The sequence below is a fragment of the Puntigrus tetrazona genome, chromosome 14, assembly GCF_018831695.1.
Source record: "Puntigrus tetrazona isolate hp1 chromosome 14, ASM1883169v1, whole genome shotgun sequence".
NCBI lineage: Eukaryota > Metazoa > Chordata > Actinopteri > Cypriniformes > Cyprinidae > Puntigrus > Puntigrus tetrazona.
This window is the reverse complement of record NC_056712.1, coordinates 21,411,491-21,423,789: the sequence shown is the minus strand read 5'-3', so window position 1 is coordinate 21,423,789 and position 12,299 is coordinate 21,411,491. Positions and strand designations below refer to the sequence as shown.

Below are 12,299 nucleotides of genomic sequence, written 5' to 3'. Positions count from 1 at the left end.
CCTGACTCGAGCTCTCTGTCAGAGCTTTGAGACTTGTGTGACATCCTTCATAATAGGTTTTATTGTAGAGGCAGATGGAAAAAAAACCTTGGCGTTTGAGCATGAATTACATAACAGTACAATAGCAGATTGTTTTTGGAATAAATCGTAAGAACTCTTCTTATCTATGTAGCTTCAGCCCTGAGAATTCATCCATGATGTGGCACAGCCCGAAAGAAAAGAATCAAATACACCTTTAAAGAGATAATATCGGAATGCAAATTATACAACCATCTGCTGTTTTTAACACCTCATTACATGCACCACAATAGCGTATAGATATACACCTAACATTTATGACATCCAGGAGTACATAATCCTAGAAAGCCAAGCGTTACATGACACCAGGAAGAATCATCAGCATCCTAATCGTCGCTGTTATTTTCCTGCATATGTCACGGTAAAGTCGGCAAGTAATTCACCAATGGCACAATTAACTTCATTAATCGGGCACAATAACAAGCCAAACCTCTGCAGTGCAGTACAGCGCGCAGCCAGGTGCCGTTTCCTTCCTCTCCCCAGCCCCAGAAGGCTAACCATGCTGGGTAACTGATCAACTACAGCTGCCCATTCCCGTTCCCAAGCCCCAAGGCTAACAGCAGAAGAAAAAGATAAACACGGGGAGGATCCGGGCAACAGCCGTCACGCTCCCGACTTACCAGCACTGGCTGAACACAGCAGAGAAACCACCAGCACAATCACCAGCGTCAAGATCTTCACATTCATTTCTGCTCTCCCCTCCGTTTCCCTGCCAGTCGCTAGCTGATATACTGTAGTGGTGTGCGTGTGTGGATGGGAGGGAGAGGAGAGTGGGTGAGCGAGAGCGAGAGAGAAAGAGAGAGAGAGACTGTTTGCTCTTCAGTGTGCGCGTGTGTCTGTGTGTGTGTGTGTGGCTGTGAATGTGTTTGTATATCTGTGTGCAAGCGTGTGACAGCGCCGCTGAGATTGAGGGCAGGTTTCTGTCAGAGTTCTCCTGCCGTGATGTGCGTGTTTCTCTTTTGTGAATTGGAAGTCCGGTGGAATGAGTGTGAAGAGAGTCGGTTTGCCTTGGATAAGGAGCCCAAGTCCCTCTTGTTGCTTATGTATGCCTGACTCTGGGGGTCACGGAAACGGGGGCTTCCCCCCACCTCCACCCTCACCATTAACCCTCCCACTGAGAGAAAGAGAGAGAGGGCACTTTCTGATATTAGCCCAACAGACACCCTTCTCAGAATTGTTTAGGTGGTGCATGTCAAGAAACAACATCACATTAAGAAAAGATGGTTTTCTTCTCTTAAACACCTCGTTATGTACATGCTGACGAATTGAACTTCCATAAACTGGGTGGCACATTTTCTGTCCGGTTTGTGTGTTATAGAAAAAAAAAACTTATCAGTTCTTTCAGTGTTTTCTTTGATTTGCTGATTCTGAGTCATTTGTTTTGCTCTGTGTATAGATTTCCATTCTCTGCAAGAACAAAAGGCCTGATGAAAATCTGAGCAGAGGTACACTGGGTACTGCACGAATTTTCTGTCATCCAATAAACAGGAAGGGTTGCATTTCTCATATTGAATGGTGAGTGATATGAAAAAGCCGAAAAAGCGCTAAAACATTTCTTATATTTTCTGTGAATTACATGCATGTAGAGTTAATGTGTATTGTAAACGTTAGTTGTGTTTTATTTTTTTTTGCTTGAAACATTTGTTTTCATTTGTATTTGTATTTACAAACTCTGGTGCCATTAATCTACCACAATTTAAACTGTTTATGGCCCACCCTCTTCATTTTCAACGCCCAGATGGACATTCCCATAATCCAGTCACTAAGAGAATTAAATACAAATGTAGCTAGAGACTAAGAGACTGGGGCAGTTGAGGACGGACAAATGTATTATGTGCTGCAATGTTGTCAGAATTGATTTAATCAAGATGCCTGCCATATGGCTTCGTTACAAAAATATCCTCTCATTACTAACTCAATGTTCGTAATGCACTAATGTGTGTCTTTCTAAATATAATGATTCAAAATACTTTGTGTTAAAAATATTTTGATTAAACAATTAGTACCGCTATTAAATGATCTTTTTATTTCCATTAGAATGAAAATGCTGTAGTCTTAATTCCACTGGTGCTTATTCAGATGAAGTGACTTCTCAAGGCAACCTGAATTTTGCTGTTTGTAATTCTCATTTGTAGGACCTTGGCTCCTTGTGGAATTGTTTTCTGTGGTCATCCGCCCCAGGCAAGCATGTCAGTAACACCCTCTTCAGACCTAACAACGTGAGCCCCTTCCACTTGAAGACTTCGTTATTTGTGAAGTAATCCTCTCATGAGGTACTGTCCAATGCAAAGTCTGAAGGTGCTTATCCTCTAGTGAACTAAATTTAGCCAGGAGATAATTTGTAGAAGAACACTGTCCAGGTTTTATGTATGGCTGGTATCTGCTCAAACATACCTTAGTCGATTTAGGCATTTTAATGAGAGGATTAATGTAAAATTGAACACAAGGCAAACATAAATTTACAAAATGTAAAATATGAATGGCATGTTGTAATGCTGAAGAAAGACATATGAGAGCATTCATGACTTAAATGTGGTTGTAAAGTCCACCAAATTATGCACCAAATTACTTTTAATCCTCTTTGTGTGTTGTGACATTTTAAGCAACTTTCGTATGCTGTTTCTTTTTAAATTCAGAGCTGCCAATTTTTCCTTGTTGCTGTTATTAGACGTATTCATGATGCACCTGGCATATCTGACCTCACAGGAAGTACTTGGATGTTTACAGGAAGCTCTTTGAGGGTAGGAATACCATGCACGCTGCCAGTCAGCTACCGCTTCCACGTGCCAATGCCGTTCATCATCTGAAACCCTTCCTGATTTTACAATTTATTCATAGTGAAGAATGTCTATCCTCCCAGTTAAACTGAATTCAGTCTGGGTCATAGAAAACAAAGCTGACTCCCACTCAAGTTTAGTGATATCTATCAATACGGAAAAATCAACAGGTGTTTTTTTTATCCAAAGCTATAAACGGCAACTTATGACATGAAATGTTTACCTTATGATCCGCCTGCATTCTTGATTAATGTTCTTCCTGTTTGTTATCCGCCTCTTAATTGTATCTGTATTTAGTCCAGGCATCAAACGCAGTACCTGAATAAATGCGGGCGGATGTTTGTTAATGTTGTTAAGGGATCTGCTAGTTTAAAACAGTCATAATAATAGACTTAATAAACTTTGAAAAGCCAATAACTCGTTAATGTTCTGCAATGTTTAGCTAGTGTTGGCAGTAAATCTAATTAGTGAAACACTGAAATATACACACATTCCCCATATCAAACATCAGGTCAGTGGATTAAATTTCCATCCCATAATCTTGTCTACCCAGCCATGGCTATTTAATATAAACAAACCATGCAGTTTCTGCCATTCTTGTACTGTAGATAAGGAGTTTTTCCCCAGTAATTTCTTTACTAATGTGCAATTTGTTTGTTTTTTTGTTTTTTTCCTGAATCCGTGAGTTGCGTTCAAAGAAAATGTATTGCAGAGGATTTCTGGCTATGCAGACAGTTGTTAATTTCTAGCTCATTATTTACCCTGGACCAGCCAATTATCTCCAGTGAACACTAGCTTCACTGTTGCGTGACTCAGCAGCAGCTGTCTCCATAATCCAGGTTATCCGGCCCATCAGTGAGAGCACGCTAACATGGCTAACATGGGATGACAGTTTAGGGTCACTGTCATTTCTATAGACCAGGTTTCAAATGCTTTTCACTTCATAGTCACTGCAAGAGATCCAAAAATCAATTTTTCACCTTTGCATGTATATTGAGTTGCGTTGTGTCAGTTGTACAGTTGTATTTAAATAGTAGAGGTCAATATATATTTTTTTAAATTTTTGAGTCAAATAGTGTGCTGATCTGTACAATTACATTTAAATAGCACGTATCAGCTTTTTAGGTTTTGTTCATTTTGATTTGTTGTTTACATTTACATGGAAATTGAGTTGCAATGTGAATAAGTTTTTTATTTTATTTTGTTTTTATTATTTTATTTTTACTTTGCATGGACACTGAGTTGAATTGTTGGTTTGTACTATGCATTTTAATGGTACAAATTTAATTTTAATTTTGTTTTGTTTTATTTTTCACTTAATAAAGCATTGTATTTAACCATTTTTTTTTGTTGTTGTTTTTTTTGTTTTTTTACTAGTAATTTATTATTTTTCATCTTATTTTTACCTTTGCACAATCAGTATGTTGATCTGCTCTATTATATTCATAGAACAGTTCAGATCTACGTATTTTTTTTTTTATTTGATTGATTTTGTACAGACAGTCCATGTTGCAGTGAAAGGCATGTTTCATTTATTGTGCATAATCAATGAGCTGTCTTATTTTTAAACAGAGGTGTCTTTATACAGTCTGAAGCCCACATACTCTTTGTCATAGGTTTACTCCAGAAACCTTAAAAAAACAAACTCACAACAGCTTTGACTGTACAGCCAGCATCTAATCAGAGATGTGCATCTCTGGGATAGTTTCACAGGTGCCAGATAATGCAAGCGCTGATTTTGAAGTCACCCGGCTGTCTGTGTCTCAAAGGCTCTGATGAATACATCACTGGGATCCTTTATAGCCGTGTGCTTAGTGGACTTTTGTTTGCGCAGGAGATACTTGCCAACTTTTCTCATGGTTCTTTGGACTTCTAATGGTGCTGTTGTTTTTCTATATGCACCGCTTTCCAGATCCTTCCTTCCTTTAGCAGTGTTTTTTCCTCTCTGCTTTCTCTCCTGTCTCTGTCGTGTAAAAAAAAACTGATCTAAAAGAAGAGATATGCTCTTCATCCAGATCCAGAGTTCATTTATTGTAGCAGTAAGATGAAAAGTCAAAACAAATTGAAGAGGTCGTAGAGAAAGCCATAGCAGAGCGTGTTCCCTTTTCCTCCCTGATGATATTCTTATCAGAATTGCGATCACTTCACACTGTCGCACGCAGTTTAGAAACGGCCGGCTTGGTTTGAATAGATGCTGGTTATAAGTATTCGAAGTTAGAAAGTAGAGTGTCAGGCTGGCTGTGGATCAGAGTCTGTGGAACTGATGTAAGTTGAGAGATAAGAGACTGCTTTCAGGAAGAGCGGTAGCGGCACACGGGACTTAAGTGTTCCTGAACAGGACTTTGAAGTCGGACAATGCTCGCTCCTCCATCATCTCTAATGATCTTCATCTTTGTGAGTGATCTACAAATGACCACGCTATCCTTTCTCGCAAAATTTCTCTTGTTTACAGTTTCCGCTGCCAGGCTAACCTTAGATCCCATTAATGTGCGATAACCGATATTCCAGGTGTCGCACACTTAATGTTTAGTCTGGAACGTGTCCGAAAATTTGAGGTTGCAATCAGTGGACATGAAACACCTCAACTGTTGCACAGAAATCATGAAACAACAAAGGAATGTGCTAATAATGCAAAACAAAGTGTTAAAATTTTTCGTATTCCAGTCTTTTTTCTGTCCTCATTAGTGGTCTTCGTTCTTAATTTCATCATTAGCATCAGTTAAACGTCTGCCGTTCTCTCCTCTGTGTATTGCCGCGGCAGTCTGCCAGCACCAGGGACTTTTGCAGGAAAATTGCAGTCATTTTCATGAAGAGGTCATTATTTGCTCTGATGCAATCAGGCCAAGGTGAACAAAAGACAAGGAGAGGAGTCAATAAAGAAACGGATGTATCAAGTGCAGTTACGGGGTCATCTGCTGTAAAAGCAGCAGCGAGTTTTTACCCTACATTCGTCATGGCCGCGCTGATAGATTGCTGTTTCACTCACTGCTCTCAAAGTCATTGTCAGAAGCTCAGTCTGTTATTTTCTGGTTTCAGAACTGAAGGGATGAATGTGAGGTGTGGAAATGCAATGGATTCCTGCTTTTGGCTTCGAGTGAATAGGAAATAAGAAGCCTCCATAAAAGCTATGGTGGAGTGGCAGTGTTTTGAACCCGGTCTTTGTTTCTTATCTCTGTGAAATTCGTCTTTGATGGGCTGACACCTTCCCTGTTATGAATTCTCTTTGCTCTGTCTGTGAAGAATAACATAACAATTCACACTTCGCCGTATAGCGTTGCCTTAGAGCCGTAAATACAATTTATTTTGTGTCGCGCATAAATTCAAAAGCAATAGTTCTCGAGGTGCAGCTGTGCATTGTTATCAGCTAAAATGGGCAAAAAAAGGCTAATGACCCGTACTACTTAATGACCAGCTCAGAGGCCGGAGAATCCATATCATAAATCGTTCCTGTGGGCCGTGCCTCGGCTCCCACCTGTAAGGGGGGGAGTGCAAGTTCAGGTCATTTTTCAACATGATCAGGGACTCATTAGCAGCGGTTTTGTTTTTTGCGATGGAGAACATATGAAATCTTTTTCCTATTTTACAGTGTTCTTATTAGCGAGGTCATTCAAGAAACCTTGTGGTGGTTTTTATGTGACAAAACGTTTTCATATTATCATATCTCTGGTGTCCCGTTCCTGCGTTAAGCTAACATTTGACATCTCATTTGTATTTGTGAACTTTTTTTAAGATTTAGAGACAAAGATAAAGGTTAAAATAAAAGAAGGAAAGGGGGGCTAGAAAGAAACGGTGAAAGGAACAGGATCTAGCGGTGGATGTGTTGTCCTTTGTGTGTTTGGCATGTTGGCAGCACTTGATAAATGGACTGTTCTGGAGGAATCCATTCACCCTTCACAGTGCCACTGACCCTTCTCTGTTACGTAGCAACTAGACCTTCAGTGGGGGAATCAGTATAGTCCACATAGCACAAATCTGGAGGAATATGTATAAAACACTTCTTATGTCTATTGACATGCGTTTTTGTGCGTATATGGGATGTTGTTTGTTTGCTATTTCCACCAAACTTTTATGCATTCTTCGTCATGCTCAGGTTGCGTTCTTGCTGAATCCCAAACATTCATCTCTCTCTTTTTTTAGTATTTTGACTGATACCTGTGAGTTAAAGGCTGAGACTGAAATGGTTTGCTTCACATTGTGCAGATTTTTCAATTTCACACTAGTCAGCACACAATGTAAGCTGCTGACCAGCATTTCAAAATAGTACTGAGAAATCTTTCATCTGTCTCATGTGGTAATTTAGCTGCTCAGACACTTTTTCTTATCTGTTATCTGTGATTTTCTATCTTCAGTACTTTTTCACAGCTGTTTTACCACAGACTCTCAAAGGATCTGCAGCTGAACTTAACAATTTTATGATTTCACTCATTTTAAAAATACCATAAATTGACTCTTCACATGCATTTAACCTTCAAAATGTGATGGATTGGATTGAGAAGCTGTATGCATACTGTATGCAGAAGTGTGTGTACAGTATATAGATACATATTTGTTAATATTGTAATGTATTGTTATTAGTATAAATAACCCACGTTTATAGCAGAAAATAACTGATTTCAGATGTGAAGAATGTTACATTTTAATAAAAGAAAATGGAAGATTATGATTATAGATTTCCTACAGCACAACATTCACTAATGAAGTGTGTATAATAAGTCAGGGACGTTAATGAACAACTTCAATTGGGAAGCTTAGTTTAGATGTGAAGTTGACCTTTAGATTTGAGTTTAGCATAGTCTTTCTAGTTCATGAAGTGTGGGATCCTGAATTCATAGTTTGGGTCAGAGATGCATATTTTATGACCCAAATTATGAATTCAGATCCCCACACCCACGTTCTACTGTGATTGTTAGTAATGATGTAATGGAACGCCTAACATTTCTTAGATTAATCGCATACACATGTACACTTATTTGCAAGGGTGTGACTCAGCTAAATATCTTAATATTTCCTATATAATGTGTATGTGTGTGTGCCTGTGTTTGAATATGATCAGTTGGTGCTCATAGTGTCCACTAATTGTTCTGCGTCGGGAATACAGACATAAGAGCTATGCCTCATTCTGCCCGGGCCAAGATGACATGTGCTTCTCTGATTCAGAATATTGCAGAAGAGGCACTCTGCCATCAGCCCACTTGATTGTAATGCACAGTTTGTCCACTCATTGCCTTCAAATGAACTTCAATGTTTGGTTTAGTCCGGATCAATCAACTTTTTCTAACTCTTCCAACCTGCTATAGAAGTTTTGTGCACATGAACAGAAATTTCAGTGATGGATGTGCTCTGAATGAATCGGTTCTGGGTGATTGATTGTGTCCTTAGGCTTTCCCGAGGCTCTGTGTGCCTGGACACCAACCCCACTGACAGCCAGACCTGACCCAGAAGAGAGCAAAGCATGACATTACAGAGCATGCTGTGCCCTATCAAGTGCAGGACAGTGGTAAATGCTGAGTGGCTCAAAAATGGGAGCACATTCCCAACTCTGATCATCACATTAAGAGCTGCCAAAAAAGTCTGAGCCAACGGGAGGTACTAACAGCGTATCATCATCTTGGCCTGACTGTGAGTGCCAAATATGTCATGTAAAGCTTCTTAGATCTCAGCGATTAGAGAGTGGCTGAAACAGCTTTTTAATGTGGGAGGTAAAAGACGCTCAGAGCATAAAAGTGGAGCTGTCTGTCTGAGAAATTTTACTGTGTCGTTAGGTGCAGGAGATCTTCCAAACTTCCAAAACAGCAGCTTGAGCTTAAGTAAAAGTAAACGTTTAGCAACTTTAAGCAATGCAAGTTGCCTCAAATCAAGCACTGAACAATGAAAACTCCATTAACATTTTAATGCTGAGTACCTTTTGTTAATACAGCATTACAATGCAAGGCCACTGGATTTCAAAGTCCAGACCTGAACCCCAACTGTACACCCTAGGGATGAATAGGACCACTGAATATGAGCCAGGACTCATTACTCAACTTTACTGATTGGTGTTAGTGATGCTTTTGGGTCTTATCCTTGAAGTCATTTACAACATCTAGTGAAAAGCTATTATTGAAGCAAGAGCTTCTTGATGATTGTTTTAGGTAACCTTTATTGGGCTGTCAAAAAAAAGATAAGAATGTCTTGTTTGTTTTAGATGGACTTGGAAACTGTCATTTGATTTTGATTAGAGATGGCACAAGTATATGAAATATTCTGACAAGACACTTCTCCCAGTCCCATGAGTTAACAGTAGGTAAACTGAATTATTTGAGAGAGAATACACTACTTTGTGATATGAAATTAAATCCATTTATCAAGCACATAATTTGCACCTCATATACTATACTCACATAACAGGGTAAATAAACCTGCATATAATTTCACACAGTAAATTAATTTTTATTTAGTTTTTTTATTGTGTATCTTGAGGCTGAGTCCTCCCTTTTCCTTTCTCAAGGTTTATTTTGCTTGCTGTATTTAGCAAATGGGTGTTATATTATGTTTGATGTTTTTTCTCCATCGTGCAGAGCAGCGTGACAAAATATTTAAAAGAAAAAGGGGTCCATCAACACCATCACAAGTAAGTTCAAATCTGTTCTGTGTTGTAACGCCTCAAATGTATATTTTTGTCAGACTGGATGCAGTTGTGAAAGGTTGTTTATGAAATATTTTGACAAAGTAAGATGCATGATGCTTTATTATGACTACACGAAGGAAATGATGTATGTGTGTGTGGGTATGCACACATTGCAGAGTCTCCCATTTATTTATTTTTTGCAAATAATTATACAAAAACTACCATTTATTTTCAGTGCAATTAAAGAAATGAGTAAATTCTTATTCTTAATGATGTGATGCAATATATAAATGGTAGCTTGCAGTGATAATCTGCTTAAAAAAATAGCATTTTCTTATCGTTTACTCACAGTTTGTTTCTGCAGAACTTTAAAATAAGATATTTTAAAGAAAGTTAAGAGACAAACAAGAATGGAGCTGATTAATGTCCAATAAATGGACAAAAAATCCACAGTCAACATTAGGATGATTACATAATAGCAGCGTGTTCATTTTTGGGTGAACTACCCCTGTCATTTTGATCAGTAATCGTTTGTAAATCTGTGGCTCTTTCTTTCTTTTAGCAAAAAATACTTAGAACCCAAGCAAAACAAACAGCAAAAAAAAAAGATTAGCTTTTTTGAGAGCAGTGTTCCTGAGATAGCAAATTAGATCCCATATGCAAGTGCTTAGGGGTAGAAAAGAAGAGAAAAATAGTGTTGGCCATCTGTGTGCTATTTAGATTGATCCCAGCAGCCATGGCTGTTTAATTCAAAAACTGTCAGGGAGTGTCATTAGGTGCGACCATTTTCAGGCTTCAGATTTCATTAGCCACAGGAAGGCCCACATTACCCTCAGGATTAATGTCAAGCCTCCCGATCCAGCTCTGGAGCTCTGGAGTGCTTAGAGGAATATCTCTGACCTTTTTGTGTAAATACACTCTGATTCATTAAAGATTATGTAGACCACGGGGAAACTCTTAAACAGCTGAAGAGTGATATGCATTTGGCCTGTAAAGTCATCCCTGCTGCTCTGGGAAGAGAAAACTTATTCCTGAAGCAGATTTTCATTTATAGAGGCAAAAATACCTACTTTCTAGTTATTTTGAAAAATGTCAGTGGAGTCCAATGCTGTTGTGGTCCACAGAGGACAGTAAGTCATACAGGTTTAGGATGATATTAGCCATTTAAAAAACTCTAAATAATCTGTATAGTTATTTTTGTTGTTCCAATTCAAAGTGTTTTTGATGTTTTTTTATATTCAAAATTGCATCATGAGCTAAAACTATAACGGCCGAGGTGATAGTGTCTGTCCTTCCTTCCTTTTTTCTCCCAAAGCCTCTTTCTCGCACTTATCAGGAGGAAGAAGCGAGGGGCTACGTCAAGGCCAAAGCCAACAGCGAGCATGATAACTCAATGAGAATGAGAGGAGTCATCACTTTTCCTGTTTTAATTAGTAACATCAGCTCCTCAACAGGCAATCATGTCATCTGCTTCCTTCCAGGCGTTGATTATAGAGTGAGGACTGCGTCACACAGACCACACGAGTAAGATACGGTGTGTTTTTAAGGCTAAATTCTGTTGTTGTTGTTTTTTTTTGTTCCCAGTTTCGAGTGAAAGATATTGTACAGAACCCGGAATATGATAAATTCTGAAGTGCAATATTCTGACAGCTGCAATAATGGAATACAATTTTCACACGGGCCCAATTGAGACATAATCATGCCCCCGCTCTCTAACCCAGGCTCAACATGTTGATGTTTCTAGAAGCTTGCTGAATTACAAACCTGCTTCCACTCATGGGGTTTTGATTTTACCTGATTCAGGAGGTTGTTAAATGTGCACGATCATGGAGTCATTTATCACACGCTCTCTGTTCGCCGGTCACAGTCCCAGTATGCCGTTCCAGGTGCACCCTTGCTGCACACAAATCACATCTACATGTGATTCAGAGCGGTCTGGATGTCATACAGAATATGTATCATGCTTCCATTTTAAGGTCAGGCATATTCAAGGTCTGAAAAGATCTGTTTTGCTCCACTGTAAATGTGTGCATTAACCTTACCCAGGATCTGAAAACCTTTAGGATTACAACATATATATACGTCAAGAATGCTTTTAAAGGAAAAAGACCTTTTGAACTGTGAATCTTTTTTTTTTCAGTCATTTAAAACTGAAGACTGCTTGACAGGTTTTTAACAGAACAAAAGCAAAGCTGGAGAGACCTGGTGGAAAGGGCTCTACTGTTTGTTCGACTAGTTCTTTGGACTGAAATATGCCTAATTACAGTGTTTTAATGTATGTAACATGGCACATACAGAATCAAAGAATTTAACTGTTGAAGTTCAGAATCTTCTTAACAATTCCAGATATTGTAATCTTTTTATTGCTGTTTTTTTTAAAGTGTCATAAATATAATTTAATCATTATCTTTAAATATACAATATAACAATAACTAATTTTCAGATTCCGATATTTTTTGAAAATACTACTGAAATAACTCATAATGTGCATTTTTAGCTGCATATTGTCTGACAAACAAGCAATTAGTGACATAAGTAAGTGTCTGTAAGTAGTAGCTGTAAGTTGTATTTGTTTAATTTACTGAAAAGAAACAGTTCATAGGAGTTAATCATTTTGTAATGAGTACAACTCTGGTTATGCTGTATGGTTTTGATTCATTTAAAAGAATCCATTCGTGACAGGCATTAATGCAGGAGTTCAGTAACACTGGTTCTGCTGTATGTTTGACTCACTAAAAAGAACCAGTTCGTAAGAGTCATTTATTGGGAGTCAGTAAGACACTGGCTGTGCTCTTTGTTCCTGATTCATTAAAAAAATCATACATTCAGGACCATTC

The 12,299-nt window shown here is 38.5% G+C and overlaps 1 protein-coding gene and 1 long non-coding RNA gene across 6 annotated transcripts in view; one reads left to right on the top strand and one right to left on the bottom strand.

Annotated features, from left to right (window-relative positions):
- apln (apelin) overlaps positions 1-1,078 on the bottom strand; it is a 17,502-nt gene extending 16,424 nt beyond the window's left edge. The window contains exon 1 of the mRNA XM_043256880.1: positions 699-1,078. Coding sequence (XP_043112815.1) covers positions 699-765 — 67 coding nt within the window. The 5' untranslated portion in view covers positions 766-1,078. The remainder of the gene's footprint in view (positions 1-698) is intronic.
- LOC122357470 overlaps positions 1-12,299 on the top strand; it is a 24,062-nt gene extending 11,763 nt beyond the window's left edge. For 3 of the 5 annotated variants that reach the window (XR_006252486.1, XR_006252485.1, XR_006252482.1), the window contains 2 exons: positions 1,475-1,593; positions 2,214-4,110. This is a non-coding gene — a long non-coding RNA (uncharacterized LOC122357470). Of the gene's footprint in view, positions 1-1,474; positions 1,594-2,213; positions 4,111-9,412; positions 9,466-10,777; positions 10,958-11,046 lie in introns of those variants that run through there. The other 2 variants (XR_006252484.1, XR_006252483.1) reach the window with 2 other exon arrangements.